General features: G+C 41.3%; 1 protein-coding gene across 22 annotated transcripts in view; it reads left to right on the forward strand.

Moving 5' to 3' along the window:
* The first annotated feature begins 1,056 nt into the window (after window positions 1–1,056).
* Window positions 1,057–18,144, forward strand: part of WNK1 (WNK lysine deficient protein kinase 1) — a 135,112-nt gene continuing 118,024 nt past the window's right edge. For 18 of the 22 annotated variants that reach the window (XM_032647191.1, XM_032647194.1, XM_032647192.1 and 15 more), the window contains exon 1: window positions 1,057–1,818. In XM_032647191.1, coding sequence (XP_032503082.1) covers window positions 1,057–1,818 — 762 coding nt within the window. The remainder of the gene's footprint in view (window positions 1,819–18,144) is intronic. The other 4 variants (XM_032647198.1, XM_032647214.1, XM_032647213.1 and 1 more) reach the window with 1 other exon arrangement.

The raw sequence follows: 18,144 nt of genomic DNA on the forward strand, positions 1-18,144 counted from the left end.
ACGCTCCCATCCGCCTTCCAGAAGGGGAGGTTTCAGAGAGAACTACAGCTCCCGTCAGGCATCAGACTAAGCCATCGCAGGGCATCACGGGAGTCGTAGGCGCCTTCCTCCTCTGTCCCATTCATTCCTCAAGGCGCCAACTACAAGTCCCAGTGGGTCTCGGGGCGGGCACGCCTGCGCGAGAGCCCCGCGAGCGGGGTGGGGGTGGGGTGCCCCGTGCAGCGGGGGGCGGGGCTCGAGCGGGCTGTGTGGAGGCTTCAGACACCCGGCGCCATTTAGCGCCGAGTTTCGCCCGCGGACGCCGCGTTTCTCTCGCGCCGTCTCTGCACCCGTCTTCGTGACAGAAGGTGCCCAACCGGGTGACTGCCCTTCTTCTCCCGGCCCTCCTCGGCTCGGAGGAGCAGCAGGCTCGGGCCCTCCCACGCCAGCCCTCCCTCCGTCAGCCCCCGGCCCCGGCCCAGAGAGGACGGGGTCCGCCCGGCCCGGGGCGGGCGGCGAGGCCCGGGGCCGGGGGCCGCTCCTCCGCGTCGCGCGTCGGCCCCTCGCGTCGGGCGATGGGCGGCCTGTGAGGCCGTCCAGCAGGGCGGGGAGGAGGAGCGGCCACCCGCCAGGCCGCGAGCCCCGGCGCGGCCTCCCCTGCTTCCGCGCCGAGCCGCCGCCGCTCGGGGGTCCGCGCGCGCCGCCGCCTCAGGGCCCAACCCTCCCCGTGCCGCGGCGGCGGTGGGCAGCCGGGCCGCCTCCGTCTGGACTCGGTGCGGGCCGCCGCGCCGCCCCCATGACCGCGCGCCCCCGCCGCTCCAGCCCGCCCGGCAGCCGCTTGCCGCACGATGGCTGCGGGCCGTGAGGCGCCAGCCCCCGTGCCTCCGCCCCGCCGCCGCCCCCGACCAGCGCGCCTCGAGAGCCGCAGCGGCCGCCGCAACCGGGCCCGCGGCCCCGCCTCCCGCTCGGGCCGCCGAGTCAGTGCTGAGTGAGGGGCCGTCGGCCGCAGCCTCGCCGCCCCGGGCCGGCCCACTTCTTCTGCGAATTCGAGCCGCCCGCCTCGTTCCCGCTCCCACCATGTCTGGCGGCGCCGCCGACCAGCAGAGTAGCGCGCCGGGCTCCCTGTTCCTCTCGCCGCCGGCGCCTCCCCCCAAGAATGGTTCCAGTTCGGACTCCTCGGTGGGAGAGAAATTGGGTGCCGCGTCGGCTGACGCCGGAGCCGGCAGGACGGAGGAGTACCGGCGTCGCCGCCACACCATGGACAAGGACAGCCGGGGGGCGGCCGCGACCACCACCACCGAGCACCGCTTTTTCCGCCGCAGCGTTATCTGCGACTCCAACGCCACGGCGCTGGAGCTGCCCGGCCTCCCGCTCCCGCTGCCCCAGACGAGCGCGGCCGCGGTGGTCCCGCAACGGAGTCCCCCGGAGCCCCAGCGCGAGGAGACCCTGACCCCCGCTGCCGCCCATGTGGCCCAGCAGCCGCCCGCCGCCGCCGCCGCCGCCGCCCCCGGGGAGCCGGTCGCCGCGGGCCCAGCCGCCGCCTCGGCCCCGGGCAGCGCCGGCAGAGACCGCCAGGTTGCCCAGCCCGGCCACGCGGGGAGCAAAGAGGAGCCCCCGTCGTCGAGAAGTGGCAGCGGCGGCGGCAGCGCCAAGGAACCCCAGGAGGAACGGAGCCAGCAGCAGGATGACATCGAAGAGCTGGAGACCAAGGCCGTGGGAATATCCAATGATGGCCGCTTTCTCAAGTTTGACATCGAGATCGGCAGGGGCTCCTTTAAGACGGTCTACAAAGGTCTGGACACCGAAACCACCGTGGAGGTCGCCTGGTGTGAACTGCAGGTATGCCCTACCTACTTCTTTATTTCTCGTTGGTTTGGATCCCCGATTTGGCTCGGTTCGGCCAGTTTGCCGAGTTCGCCCTTTGCATGTCTTTCTCTGATTGTTTGCTCCGAAATGGGGGGAGCCCAGCTTTTGGAAGAGAAGCCAGAATTTGGGGCATGCACCTAGGTCTTTGGATAGGATAGGAGTTAGTATTGGTAGCCAAAGAGATTTGCTCCTAGGGAGGAGTGATGAAAGTCATCCTGATACAAACGCATTGTCTATTCGTCATTGTTTTACTCGTCTGGCAGGAAACGGAATTAGTGGGGAAGTTTCTGAGTTAGGAAAGTACAGTCTTCTTGCCTTGTGCTCCTCGGGGGGTCTGCAGTGATGAGCTGCTGGTGTGTTAGATGCGTGTTTCCGTTGCTGAGATCAGGCTGTCCTTTTAGATTAAGAACGACCTTGTTCCTGACTGACTTTCCTTTGGATATATCTTAGTTGGTGATCACACAGGCATTTAATAAAGTGTAAGAAAGGCTTCCTTCTCTGGATAAATAATTTGGGACTAAAAAGTTATAGTAAGTGGTTGATACAGTTTCACCTAATGGTGCATAAACCTTATGATAGCTAGCAGTGATCTGACGTTGTTAATTAAAACTAGTATGTCTTCAGCCCATTCACTATACTGTGCGTAGTACAGGAGCTTATGTAAAATTGTATATGTGCTTTGAGAGTCGTAATGTCATTATCGTTGTTTTAACTTTGTTGTAAAAAGTTTTTAAGCCAGACTTTCCCAGGAGTACAAGGGAGTCACAAAGCTTCCTTTTTCACCTCTCTGGGAGGTTTTCATGGTGTAAATGAAATGATTTTCATGGTGTGTCATCCTGGTTGACAAGGATATTCTAGGTTTAAGTAGCTGGGTTTGGGCTACTTGTTGCTTGACCTGTAGCAGCTTGATTGAATGTTGTCCTCACCTGGAAGTGAACATACATAGGTTATTGGAAGAAGCAGAGTTGAACTGAATGAAAAAGCCACTTAACATTATACATGAAAAATGCCAGTATCCATATTCTTCTTGCCAAGAAAATGGACCAAGCTGAATTAGGATATGAAAGTACCTGAGTGATCTAGGAATTTATCTATTATCCATGAACTAATATGTTAACACTTAACCCTTTGAATGCCACCTTCCAAATGACCAAAGCCATATCAAGTGTGAAGGGAAATTAACATGTGGAAGGAAGTAAACTTCAAAACTGACGGGTTTTTTCGGAATGTAATTTCTTAAGTTTTATAGTTAGAGATATAGAACGTCTAAGGCACTGTGAAATAAAACCTACTCAATTTTACAGTGTTTTAGAGTTGGGAAGGTGGCAGCCCTTTTTTTAAAAAAAATTGTGAAACTATAACTTTATTCTGGTTGGTCAGTCATACTCAAAAACTTAGGTCTGATTTCTTTTGGTTTACAGGCGGACACCTGTTTCTTTTTTGTACCTCAGGTGCTTATTGCTACTGATCCTGGATTTTATTCTTCTATAGTTTCATGTTTGAATAGGTGCTTTTTAACAGTTTTTTTTTTCCTTAATTAGTTACCTTACTCTCTTAAGACTAGACCCAAGTAAATGTTGAGCACCTTATGGATGCAATGTGTGTGTTTTCCTTTTTTGTCACTTGGAATTTTCTGATAGTTTATTATCCTGAAACTAATGATACAGTGGGGGAAAAAACCTCAATTTGTCTAATGTCAGAATAAGAATTTTGTCTAAGCTTCTCAGTTTTTCCTAGAACTGATGACTTTTTAGATTTTTGTTCTCTACCTAGGCATGGTCATGGTTAAACAAAAGAATATCTGCTATCCTTACATATAATAATGTCGCTATATCATTTTTACGTTAGTTCAGGGTTTGGCTGGAGAACCAAATGAATCCTAGTTCATTTGTTTGGTACCCTGGTTTGGAACCTTCCATATATGTCATTTGACCCTACTTCTACAATTTTTCATTTTGGTTTTTAAAATGTGATTATCTTAGCCCCAGGATCCTTTATAGCAGTAGTTGGACAGTGTTTATGATTTTTTGGCCAGAACTTTTGCCTAATAACCTATACAGTAGGTTAATGTTTGGGTTTTTGTCTTTGGATCTAAACTGAAGGACAAGCCAAGGGATTACTAAATCACTGGGAAAAAAGGAAAGCTTTTTTCACTAAATGTATATTTATTAATATGCATATTTTTCTGTAGGAGGACTGGAGAAATATTGTGTTCAGTTGTCGAGTTAAAAATCTTGTGTATTAAAACTGGAAGAGATCTTAGGTTATTCTGCCCAGCTGCGTATTTGATAAATAAAGAACCTGAAGTCATAGAGCAGGTAAATGACTTGCTTGGGTTGATAAAGAACGGAAATTAAACTGGTTGGGATTCTAATAATTTGAGAAATGTTAAAGCATTTGTAATACAGTAGATGGTTAATTAGTAAATCTCAAATGAAGCTGTTCTGTTTTGGCGTGGAAGTTACTGTCAGATCTTTGGAGAAATCCTATCCTGTAACCATGGCAAATTCCAGACTTCTGATTTGGGTGTTGATTTTATCACTTCAAATGGAGAAATAAATAGGCTTTTTGGGGTGGAGAATGGGTGAGTGTGGTATACAAGTCAAATTTGTTTCCATCAAGCTTATTTTTAGAGTCACAATATGCATAGTTACTTAGTAAAACAAATATTGACTCTTAATAAATAATATGTAGGTAATACTTTGATACCACAGGATTTTAAGAGATAACTGAGATCTTTTAAGATGAAAATTTCTTTACGTGGTTTTATTAGGTAGGCTGTGCTTTAATTTTACTTCTCTGTTGGCTTGGTCAGAAAATGTTATTTATGGACTTTGCAGAATTTACGTTGCTTTTTTAGGAAGGGTTCTTCTTTGCTTTTCGTTTAAAGAAACATAGCATAGTTTGCTTGAAGAAAACATGGCGATTCAAGAATGGTTGCTCTACTCTAAGCACTTTTCTCCCCATGCTACTTCTAAATACTGAGTTCACTTGATATATTGATGAGATTGTTTCCAGACCTACCTGAAAGGAGAGGTCAAATCATAAATTTTGATTAAGCTCCAAAACACTTATAGTCTATTTTTCTCTGGCTTTTCGCAAGTTAAGAGTCATGTCTCATCGTGAGTATATGATATTAATGTTTTATGAAAAGTTTGTCAGTGCTGCAGAAATTGGATGTGGTTCTGTGGTTAAGAAACCTTAACATTTCTTTGCTATAGTTCTTAAAATAATTCATTGAACTGTATCTTCCCATTTGAATATTGAGGATTTTTCTTACCTGTATTTTAAAATTTGTGCCACATTTCTTGTTTTTTTAGGAACCTGCAGTAACTCTTAGTTTCAGGAACTGAATTTCAGGGAATAGTCTTTGGAGTTTTTCTTGTTTGTTTTTAAATTCTCCGAGTCACTGATTTTTGGAGTATGGGCAGAATTCAGGTAACTCAGGGGTAGCTGCTGTGCAAATTAAAGAATGATTGGTGACTTGTTCGAAGTAATCCTTTGTCCCTTCTAAACAGGACCGAATAGAATTAAGGACAGGATAATTTTGGGTAGGTAAGATTTAATTTTAAATATATGTAGATTTATTGCATATATTTTAAATTATTATTATGATTTATTGAAAAAGAATTACATTTAGGTTGATGTTTTTTTTTAATGATATAGTTAGTTCTTAAGTCTTAAGGGCTTAAATGTTTTCCTTTTCTCATTTACCTTTAATATCACAGTTGTTTCTAGTGTAAGAACTTGGAAAGAGAGATTTTCTTTTGGGTTTTTTTTTTTTTTTTTTTTTTTTTTTTTTTTTTGCGTTACGCCGGCCTCTCACTGTTGTGGCCTCTCCCATTGCGGATCACAGGCTCCAGATGCGCAGGCTCAGTGGCCATGGCTCAGTGGCCATGGCTCACCGGCCCAGCTGCTCCGCGGCATGTGGGATCTTCCCGGACCGGGGCACGAACTCGTGTCCCCTGCATCGGCAGGCGGACTCTCAACCACTGCGCCACCAGGGAAGCCCTTTTGATTTGTTTTTGATGACCATTTTTAAAATATAGATTGATTGATTGATTGATGGCTGCGTTGGGTTTTCATTGCTACACACGGGCTTTCTCTGGTTGCAGTGATCGGGGGCTGCTCTTTGTTTTGGTGCGGTGGCTTCCCTTGTTGCAGAGCACGGGCTCTAGGCACGTGGGCTTCCGTAGTTGTGGCTCACAGGCTCAGTAGTTGTGGTTCATGGGCTCTAGAGCACCGGCTCAGTAGTTGTGGCTCATGGGCTCTAGAGTGCAGGCTCAGTAGTTGTGGCACACAGGCTTAGCTGCTCTGTGGCATGTGGGATCTTCCCAGACCAGGGCTTGAACCTGAGTCCCCTGCATTGGCAGGCAGATTCTTAACCACTGCGCCACCAGGGATGCCCAAGAGATTGTTTTTGTGTAAAACAAATTGGGCATCTTTTGTTGCCTGGTGACTCAGTTCACTCTTTGACATTTGGATGCTAGTGCAAGATCCTGGTCATTTGAAAGTCATCCTAGTTATTAAGCCCTGTGGAAACGTTCATGTAAAACGGGGCTCTCATTTTCAGAAGTCATCTTAAACCTGTTATTTGTGTTTTCTGGTAACTTCTAAATTTTTTAGATAAAGCGGTAAAAACAGCAAGAGTGGTTATGTTTAAATTAAAATTTCTGAAAATGTTCATATACTAGGGAAAAATTCACTATAATTAGTTATCAGGTTTTGCTGTACCAGTTCTTTATATGTACTTATTGTTAGCATCTTGCATTTTGCTTGGTCCCGTGTTTAAAATAAGTCAGTCAAGTGTGCAGGAATAGGTGAGACTTAGCATGACCTGAATTTGGAGAAGGCACTATTTTTCTGCAGTATAACACAGTGATTAAGAACTTAAAATGCCTTTCAATTCAGATCCTGGCTCAGCTAATGATTGTGTAACCTTGGGTAAACTTCTGTGCTAGTTTCTTATCTGTAAAATGGAATGTAATAAGAGCACTTATTTTACAGAGTTGTTGCGATGATTAAATGAATTAGTATATATAAAAAACATTTAGGACAGAGCCTGGCACATAAATATTAACTGTGATGATGCAGCATCTTTTTTAGGCTATCTTTGAGGGTACTGATGAAAAGTTTGATTTGTTTACATTTATGCTTGAAAAATGTAGCAGAACTCTTACTTTGGCTACCATACTTATCGGAGAAATGTTGGAGTTGAACATGGTGTCATCAGTGTTTTCAAATTCCTTAGCTTTAGCTGTCCTCTGCCTAACTTTCTAATTTCATGACCTGTCACCTTCCCAAATGGCAGCCTTTCTGAATTACTAGTTTCCCGAATTTACTAGGATCTTTCCTCTTGGGATCATTCTTATAGTTTTCTTCACATTGATTAAAAATCATGTACATTCTTTGTCTACTCCACTAGTCTTTGGGCTTTTTGAAGATGTAAGTATCGATAGATGCTCAATATACTTTGATAAATATTAAGTTTTTTCTGTTATTAGAAATAGTTGTAGATCTCGGGGTTGTTTCATCCATATTCCTTGCCTTTCATTGGTCCACAGCAGATTTTCTAATCTTGTATTTGGAGATTGACTGGTATAATACAACACTGTATAACGGAAACCGACTCAAAGGCAGAAAACTTTGTTACCCAATTACCTGACCCTGAGTAAGGAACTTAATCTGTGACACTGATTTATTAGTAACATGTCTTACTGACTTCACAGGATTGTTGAGAAGCAACTGAAATACTATGTGAAGGTACTTTGAAAAATGTAAACGATGATTCTTTTAAAAAAATCCATTTTGAAGGCTCTAAGTTATCACTTGTTACAAATTAATTATTTTTAACTTCTTAGTTAAAGTTGGGTTTTAGGAGCTTTTTGTTCTGTCAGTTTAGGGATTTTATTATATCTTAAGGAGGGGAGTAGTTTTTCAGACTGAACAGAAATTGCCAGCAGCTTTTCTTAAGAGTGTTTTCATTTGGAAGAGGACTATGCCTTTGACAGGTGGCAGGCTTAATTTTGTGTGTGGCTTTAAAAAGATTGGTTATTGATATGTTCTGCAGAAGAGGAGAAACGTTAGTATTTGCTTGGTTTTGTGGTTGACTTAATTGATTGTATAATGTCCACCTTAATTTGTATTAATTTAGACTTTTCAGGTGGGCGTTCATAAAGAATTTAGTTTTTGATGTTGTGACTTGAGTCTTGGCATTACAAGATCGACATAGTAACTGTGCTGTGCTACATTAATGTGCTTAATGATTTTTAGAAAAGAATCATCAGATAAGCTGTTTGTCACCACAAGCAAATACAGTTTTCCCTGGAATTTAAGAAATCTTAAGAAACGTGAGAGTTTTTCCAAGAATAATTTAAGAAAGTGTTTGGAAATCTACTTGGTATAATCGTCATATTCAGGTTAGTTAAGTAAAACCACTGTTTCTGTAGATGCCTTTTGTGCAGGCAGGGTTCAGCTTCTCAGTGACAGATGATCTGTGTTTTGGTCATTATGTACATGGTGAATGGTCTTGTGTTAATCAAACACTAATATATAAACCAAACAGAGGTGAAGCGAATTAGTGAATCAAATAATTATTGATGTACACATTTCCTCTATTAGTCATTGGGATAATGATAGGATCATCTTCATGGCTAATAGTTTTGAGCTAAATAACATGATATGCAGTCGCCCTCCATATCTGCAGGTTCCGCATCCACAGGTTCAACCAACTGTAGATAGAAAATATTCAGGAGAAAGAAATGCCAGAAAGTTCCAAAAAGCAAAAGTTGAATTTGCTGCACTTGTAGCAACTGTGTGCATAGCACTTACATCGTGTTTACAACTATTTATATTAGCATTCACATTGTGTTAGGTATTATAAATAATCTAGAGATGATTTAAAGTATACAGGAGGATGTGTATAAGTTACATGCAAACACAGCACTGTTTTATAGAAGGGACTTGAGCGTCTGTGGATTTTGGTATCCATGGGGTGGGGGTTGGAGAGCATCCCTGGAACTAGTCCCTGGTGGACACTGAGGGATGACTGTATTCATCTCTTTGTGGATATCCTTTTTACTTGGACTGGTAGATCACTGTGGATTAAGGTAAGTTTGGGAAATGCAGCATATCATCTCTTTAACATGCTGAAGAGTTCCTAGACATTATCATATTTACATGCTCTTCCAACTGTCCTCACACCCTTCCCACACAAATGCTCAACTGTAGGTGGTGGAGAGAATTTTAAGCAGAGAAGTTAATTGGCAGATTTGCGTAGTAGTAATTGTGGAGAATGGATTTAAGGAGTACGAGGGATGTGTAGAGTTTAGTTTTATGTGTGGGTATGAGATTTCTAGGGCCTGAACTAGGACAGTAATAGAGGAGTGGAATCTTTAAATATTTAGTAGATAAAATATGCAGAGTTTAGTGATTAAGTGGAGTTTGGAGGAAAAATGAAGCATGGGTAAGAGGGTGGGTGGGGATAGTGATGGTTCTGTCAACTGAGGGAGGGAATAAGAAAAGAGTTTTGTTTTTTTGAGAGGGGAAGGGGTATGAAGATGTATTCAGTTTGACATGTTGACTTTGAGATACTTGTGAAACCTCCAGGAAGTTCAGCCAGGCTGTTGGATACATTCATGAAGCTCAAATAATGGGTCTGAGGTAGAAATAGAGGCTGTTTATATTAGTTATAGCTGAAATAATGGAAGTAAATGGAATCATCTAAGGAGAGGATATATATGAAGAGAGAAGTAGAGGAAGAGACAGGGGAGAATAATGGGCCTAGGGCAAAATAGGAATAATTGATGGATGGGCAAAGGAAAAAGGAGCCCAGGGGTTAGGCTAAGTAGAACACTAGGAGAATGGTAATATCAAGGGAGTAAAATTCCAGGAAGGAATATAGCAGAGAAGTCCAATTGGCATAGTAGTAGTTGTGGATAATGGATGTTAGAAGGCATAGAAAAAAAGTGTAGAGATTAGTTTAGGCAGTGGAAGTTGTTTATTGCATTTGGCTATTAAGTCATTAACCAACAACATTCAAGATTATCTACATGAGAGGGGAGGTTGCATAAGGGAGGAGCGCATAAGTAGATGTATAAGTCTCTGCTAATATCCTAGATTTCTGGGCTGGTCACTGTCAATGAAGTTCTCTATAAAGCCTTAGGTGGCTATTTAAATTTAAATTAATTAAAATGAAATAAAAAATTTAAACTTAATCCTTCAGTTGTACTGGCCACATTTCAAGTGGTCAGAAGCCATGTGTGGCTACCATACTGGATGGCACATATAGAACATTTCCATCATGGCAGAAGGTTCTGTTGGAATGTGCTGTATCTAGATCGTGTGTTAAGTTGTGCTTTAAAAAAGAAATAGCTTTATTGAGATATAATTCACACCACAAAGAACATACAGTGTGGTGGTGCTTTTATAACTGAAGTGTTAAATATTTTTAAAAAATGTATTCTCTATTAATAATAAAATAGTACTTCCTTTTTTGGAAAAGATACACAAAGGATGTTATCACAAACTCACATATACATGCAGAATTAACAAAAATTAACATTATGTCACATTTGCTCCAGATATTTGGTGATCTTAACAGTTTCAGAAGAGTGGAAACTTTGCAGTGGGTTTAAAGAGTGGCGGAGGGAGGTTAAGAAGTAGAGACAAAACTAGTAGGCCATTTCTTTAGACAAGTTTGAACAAATACGGGGCAAGAAAGATTGGGTAAGTAGAAGGCGTGATCAAGGATGACGTGGATAGATAGATGATCAAGGAAAGGTCTAAAAAGTTGAAGCATTGAAATATAATATTTTGTCTGCTTTCTCTGCTTCAATATCTATCGTAAGTGTCTATTCTAAGCCAGTTACTGTTTTAGTTTTGGTTATTCTTTATGAATGGTTAAATTCAATCTAAAGAGTCTTCATACTTCATATGCCATTTATCAACTGGTTTCCAGAATACTCAGTCGTTGGGAGTGATGTGCTGATGCTTACACAGTTTGTTTCTCTCCTGGCATTAATGCTACCTTTGCGTATTAGTCCAGTGATACATACTTTATTAGTGGAGCATCTAAAATGACCGTCTTTGTGTGTCACTTGAGGAAACAGATCTCCATTACGAGAAAGATTCTTAATTATTATGCTGTTTCTAGGATGTGGTCAAAGTGGACTTTTTTTTACAACAAAAAGCCTAAAAACTGCATATACTTTCTTCAGCCCTTGTCTTTTTTTTAAATTTGTTTATTTTATTTATTTATTATTTTTGGCTGCGTTGGGTCTTCGTTGCTGTGCGCAGGCTTTCTCTAGTTGAGGCGAGTGGGGACTACTCTTCGTTGCGGTGCGCGGGCTTCTCATTGCAGTGGCTTCTCTTGTTGCGGAGCACGGGCTCTAGGCGTGCGGGCTTCAGCAGTGGCTCGCGGGCTTCAGTAGTTGTAGCTCGCCGGCTCTAGAACGCAGGCTCAGTAGTTGTGGCACACAGGCTTAGTTGCTCCACGGCATGTGGGATCTTCCTGGACCAGGGCTTGAACCCGATTCTTAACCACTGCGCCACCAGGGAAGCCCTAGCCCTTGTCTTTTTGAAGAGTGTTCCTTGCTAATTAATCTGAAAAGTATTAATAATTACTAATACTTACCTACCTAATAGGACTTTTTTTTTCTTGTGACAGGCACAGTACTATGCCCATATCATATTTTTTGTTATTTTCACAACAACAGTACAAGGCAGATGTGTTCTTACTTTTATATTTGGGGAAGCTAACTCAGGCTTAATAACTTGTTTAAGGTCCCAGGGCCTATCTGAGTCCTTGTTTTTTCCACTGCAAAATACTTCAGTTAAACCAGGAAGAAGTTTGAGTTCTAGTGGAATTCTAAGTCCTTTTGCTCTGTTTAGCAATTATAATTTGTCGTTGAGCAACATGTACCTTTTATACTTTGAGTTCATGAAATAACTCTCCACTTCAGTGGCCTTTTAGCTAGTGTACATATATAGATGCTATAAGGAGGGAGATGGCGTGTTTGTTTTATTAACCTCTTGGTGTGTCCAAGGTTTTTTAGATGTTATTTACATTGGATATAGAATCTTCTGTTTATTTATTTTTATTAGTTTTATTTATTTGGCCACTCAACATGCGGGATCCTAGTTCCCCGACCAGGGATGGAACCCGCGCCCCCTGCAGTGGAAGCGTGAAATCTTAACCACCGGACCACCAGGGAGGTCCCTAGAACGTTCTGTTCAGACTTAAATCTTTAAGGAGAAGGAATATTATTTCTAGTGTTCTATGTGTATCAAATTTCTACCTAATAGAGACAAATTGAATGGTTATAGTGTTAGTGGGATTTTGGTCAGTGGTCTTTAGATGACTTCTGTGTATACAGACTGTTCATATTCAAGTTTTACATTGTTAGTAATAATTAATTGGACTTACAAATTCCTAAAATTGTATCAATGCTACCTTTTACTCACCAGGAAAGCAGACTTAAGGATATTGGATCTACAGTGAATAGATCCAACATGTTAATTGCTATTATATAATTTCCATAGGACTTAGTTTTATTTACTTTGGAGATTGAGGTTATAGTTTGTAGCTTTAGTTCTTGATACTGATAGTATGAATTGACTTTTTTCCCTGATTTTTTTTTTTTTTAATCTTACCTCTTCTTTTTCCTTCTCTTCACTGTTTACTTTGACATTTTATATATACTATTGGGAAGTATTTGCCTCTCTTGTTTCTATGAACTCCAAATAGAAATCTTGTATAAATTACATAATTATGTTTTGAAATCCTCTGGAATGTTTAATTTATTCAGCATTGTTATGGAAATAAGATGTTACCTCATCTCCAGTAAGATTTCCTGGTAAGTTAAGTTTTCTTCTCCAAGTAACAAGACTTTGTATTGTAATAAGTTTGGTAATACTCTTAAAGTGCATTAGTGGTATTTGCTTATATACCTACCCACCAGCACAGAATAATAAGCGTATCGACCCATAGGCCTGGATTCCTGGATATTCTTTAGGCTAAAATGGTTCTTTGAAGTCAGACAATCCTATACCATTACACCAGGGATAACCATACTTGGGGCACACAAGATGTCACCTCAAAATATGACAGATTTCCAGAATATTACTGTTGTGGTTAGAGTAGCTGGGCCTCTAAGGGTTTTCAGCTTCAGCTACACACTGTGCAAATCACCCCTCCCTCTTTCATCCCCAGGCATAGGGTTAGATTTTCATTCTCCTTTATTTCAAGGTAAGTTGCATCATTGTGTATGTATAACATGGGGGAAACTTTGCTGCCAGTGGACCTCATTCAGGGCCATTTAAGTGAATCGGAGAATTTCTAATAACAGTACACTTAAAAGGGAACGCCTTGGAGTCTTAGTTGCTTACCAGAACACTTTCTGCCCTTTTTTTGCATTCTTTCTACACACTTTATCTTATTTCAGGACTATTTAATATTACTCACAGGGATAGCTTATATCAAGTCAGAATAGAGTCTGCTGTGCACCCTTTCTCTTGGTCCAGAGAATTTGCTTCAGTTACCAACTGAGAAGGTCCACTCAAGTGGTTCTTTCAGAAAAATGATGATGACTCCAAGGTACATTGCTCTTTTTTGCCTGGACAAAAAAAAAAAAAAAAAACCAGAAAATTTTAAACATTAGACTCTCAATTTAAATATTGGTTCTGCCTAACCAAGCACTCTACTACATAGAGGTGCTAGTTTAGATTTTACTTTTCGTGAACAAACTGTGTTGCATTTGTACCAGTATTTTCTTATGTCTCTACAGACTTTTTTTTTCTCTTGGACATAAGTGGAGAGGGGGGAGGGTTAGTGATATGTTGCTGGTGAGCATCTTATGGCTAAAGCATAGCTTTGATTTCTGTGCTGAGAATCTTGACTGTTTTCCATTCCTCTTATAAGGACAGAAGTGAAATTGCCATACTTCCCAATAATACCACCCTTACAGGCTTTCATAGATCTTACTGAGTATTCACTTGGTTTGAATACTTTATTAGTTTAGTATTTTAAACATCTATCATCCTTACCCTCTACAGTGACTAAAGATGACTTCTTTAACAACCAGTACTTAACTAAATGTTACACAATATAATTTTTTCCCTCTTCACATGATGGACAGATATAGTAATACTCTTAAAAAAACTTTTTACTGTGAAATACTTTCAAACATAGCAGTTGTCCCACATCTGGCCAGAAGCTGCTTCCTGTGTCCTTTTAATTAACATGATCTTATCATTTTTTGAAAATAATCTTACTTTTTGTACAAGATATTCCAGGTTCTTCTTCCTCTTTCTGCATCCCAGCAGTGGACCAGCCATTTCTCCAAGGAGCCTGGTTCCTTTTATGGTAGAACAGAATTCAGAAAATGAGATCTGGGGGTCAAGTGTGCACAAGGCTCCTGGAGCATCACTGTTTCCAGACTCTTCTAGTGAAGAGTTAGGAAATATTTATGTGTATGCATGTGTTTTTGCCTCTGTGTGTGTGTATACATCCGTATCTATTGAAAACCATGAGTTCACGTTGATACCGCTAATGCTCATTCAACACAGAGTTCATTCTAGCTTCCCCTTTTCCATATATGTACACCCCACTTCTCTGAGAGTGACAGACTTGCTTCTCATTATCCTAAATGTATGTATGAATTGGCATAGTCTAGAAATAATTTATGTGATTTTTACCCCTGATCCCTGGCAGAGCTCCTAAATGCCTTGGAAGTTCCAGAGGGATGGGAGTATCTTTTGCTCTAATGAGGCGACTCTTGACTGGCTGGCCCTTAGATGGCTTCAGGGTAGGGGCTGGTCACCAGAAAGACCCTGCCATGATTAGAGGGTTGGAGCTTTCAGCATTATTCCCACCTCCACCTCTGTGGGAGGAGGGGAAGAGGAGCTGGAGATTGAGCTACTCACTGATGGCCAGTGATTTACTCAACCAAGCATATGTAGTAAAACCTCCATAAAACCCCCTAATCAACAGGGTTTAGAGAGCTTCTGGGTTCATGAACACTTCAAGGTGCTAGGAGGGGGTACATCAGAGAGGGAGGGCATGGAAGCTCTGTGGCCCTCCTCCTCCTATACCTTGCCCTATGTATCTCTTCCATTTGGCTGTTCCTGAGTTCTTTGAGCCACTCTGGCAAGTTGTCAAACCTGAGGAGGGGGTCATGGAAACCCCGGATTTATTGTTCGTTGGTCAGAAGTATAGGTGGCAACCTGGGACTTGCAAGCATCTGAAGTGGAGACACTGTTGTAGGACTGAGCCCTTAATCTGCGGAGTCCATGCTTACTCCAGGTGGTTAGTGTCAGAAATGAATTGAATCCGTAGGACACCCAGTTGGGGACCAGAGAGCTGAAAAATTTGTTGGTGGCATGAAAAACACCATGCCATTGGTGTCAGGGTGTTGAGAGTACAAACAGTTCAGAGTAGCCATTCTCTTAGCTCCTCTGGGCTGGTGTCCCTCAGGCACCCTTCTCACTGCAGTGGGGCTACCATCCCTTCTCCCTCTAACATCTTCTTTGGCGGCAGTAATCTTTTTTGTTTTTTGAATTTTATTAAATTATTTTTTATACAGCAGGTTCTTATTAGTCGTCTATTTTATACATATTAGTGTATATATGTCAATCCCAAGCTCCCAGTTCATCCCACCCCCACCACTTTCCCCCCTTGGTGTCCATACATTTGTTCTCTACGTCTTGGCAGCATTACTCTTTTAAAATTAATTTACTTTCTGTCCTTTTACATTCTCTCTGCTGCTGCTTTTGGGGATATGATGCAGCTTTTTTTTTTTTTTCTTTAAAGCCTTACAAGAAAACAGGTGACATGAACTGCCATGAATTTGCTGTAAATACAGATAACTTCTATGAATCTTAGTATCAAAATTATTCATAATTAGTGTTTCCTAAGTTTTTTCTGATGAAAATTTAGCATCCAGACTAAGACACACTGTGTATAAAAAAGACACATTGGATTTTAGTATTTTTTTAAAGTTAAAATATTCCAATTAAAAAATTGATTACATGTTAAAATGATAATGTTTGGATGTATTGGGTAAATAAATATATTATTAATTTCATCTGTTTCTTTTTACTTTATTTAATGTGGCTGCCTGAAAATTTAAAATTGCATGTGTGGTTCACATTATGTTTCTGTTGGCCACCACTGACCTAGACGATTCTGTTAAAATGTTGTAAGAGAGCTGATGCTGCAGTAAATTAAGTTTACTACTTCCTTTTAAAAAATATCTTTAACACCTTCCTTTTTGTGGTTTATTTCATTAGCACCCTTTGCAAACCATAATTCTTTTGCTGTTGCTGAACACAGAAATTTGGTGTTTTGTTCTTTTTCTTTCTTTCTTTCCTTGTTTAGGCTGCCCTGGGTCTTAGTTGTGGCATGCATGCGGGATCTAGTTCCCTGACCAGGGATTGGACCCGGGCCCCCTGCATTGGGAGCCTGGAGTCTCACCCACTGGACCACCAGGGAAGTACTGAAATTTGGGTTTTTTAAGTCTTTTCTTTTTGGTTTGTGGTGCTTTTAATACCTGATTATTATGAAAATTGGCATCCAGTTCTTTAAAATTTTATCTTTTGTTGTTTTCCAGCATGTCTGTATCAGAAATATTTCTTATGGTCTTATTCTTTGGGTACTTTAGTTGTTGCCAAGAGAATGTTAGAAGTCAGTTTTTTGACAAATATCTTGAAATACTTGTAAACACTTTTGCCTGTTTCAAATAAACTGCTACTGCATGTTTGGATGTATATCGAACGTGTAAACTTGCTGCTTTATTTATATTCTTTGATCATTACTGGCCACTGTGGCTCCTTAACCTGGTTGACCAATTTAGTGCCCATATTCCTGTTTTCATGATGTCGAGAAATAGTTTTCATTGATTTTTGGTGTCTTTTGCTCCTAAAAAGAGACATTAGTTATAGGTCAACAACTTATTTGCGTTATTTTCCCAAAATAGTTAATTTTTTGACTAGCTGTTCCTGTACAATAAATAAGGATGAAAAGATTACTGAAAATGTAGCTAACTGCTTTAATAAAGTTGTAAAATATTTGAGATGCCAAGACAATGCTTTTCAAACTCTTATATGGTAATTTAATGGCCCCAGAAACCTCTTTTCCTTTTGTATAAGGACCTTTTGATAGTCTTTTTTTCTTTTTCTTTTTTTGCGGTACGCGGGCCACTTACTGTTGTGGTCTCTCCCGTTGCGGAGCACAGGCTCCGGACGCGCAGGCTCAGCGGCCATGGCGCACGGGCCCAGCCGCTTCGCGGCATGTGGGATCTTCCTGGACCGGGGCACAAACCCATGTCCCCCGCATCGGCAGGCGGACTCAACCACTGCACCACCAGGGAAGCCCTTTCGATAGTCATTTTTTAGAGCTACGTGTTAATTTGATTTTGACTCAATTATCTGAATTATAAGCTTCATTTATTTCTACCATAGTTTTTATAATCACACACAAAAAATATTTATAAGAAAATTTTATAAAAGTAACACATTCTCATTATAAAAATTAGTAAATTAGAGGGAAAAAGGAAATAAAAATTACCTGGAATGTATCTCTTCATCTAGAGATAAGCATTGTTAACATAATTTCTGTGTGTTTTTCTTTTTATGGCTGTGATTATACTGTATGGTGGTACAGTTTGCCTGTTTTACTGCATAGCAAAAACATTTTCCCATTTAAAAGTTTGAGGTTTTTACAGAATCCAACAACACATTAAAAGGATCATACACCATGAACAAATGGGATTTATCTTGGGGATGCAAGGATTCTTCAGTATATGCAAGTCAATCAATGTGATACACCATATTAACAAATTGAAGAAGAAAAACCATATGATCATCTCAATAGATGCAGAAAAAGCTTTTGGCAAAATTCAACACCGATTTATGATAAAAAAAACTCCTCAGAAAGTGAGCATAGAGGGAGCCTACCTCAACATAATAAAGGCCATATATGACAAACCCACAACAAACATCATTCTCAGTGGTGAAAAACTGAAAGCATTTCCTCTAAGATCAGGAACAAGACAAGGATGTCCACTCTTGCCCCTATTATTCAACATAGATTTGGAAGTCCTAGCCACAGCAATCAGAGAAGAAAAAGAAAGAGAAGGAATACGAATTGGAAAAGAAGAAGTAAAACTGTCACTGTTTGCAGATGACATGATACTATACATAGAGAATCCTAAAGATGCCACCAGAAAACTACTAGAGCTAATCAATGGATTTGGTAAAGTTGCAGGATACAAAATTAATGCACAGAAATCTCTTGCATTC

This window comes from Phocoena sinus, chromosome 10, assembly GCF_008692025.1.
Source record: "Phocoena sinus isolate mPhoSin1 chromosome 10, mPhoSin1.pri, whole genome shotgun sequence".
NCBI lineage: Eukaryota > Metazoa > Chordata > Mammalia > Artiodactyla > Phocoenidae > Phocoena > Phocoena sinus.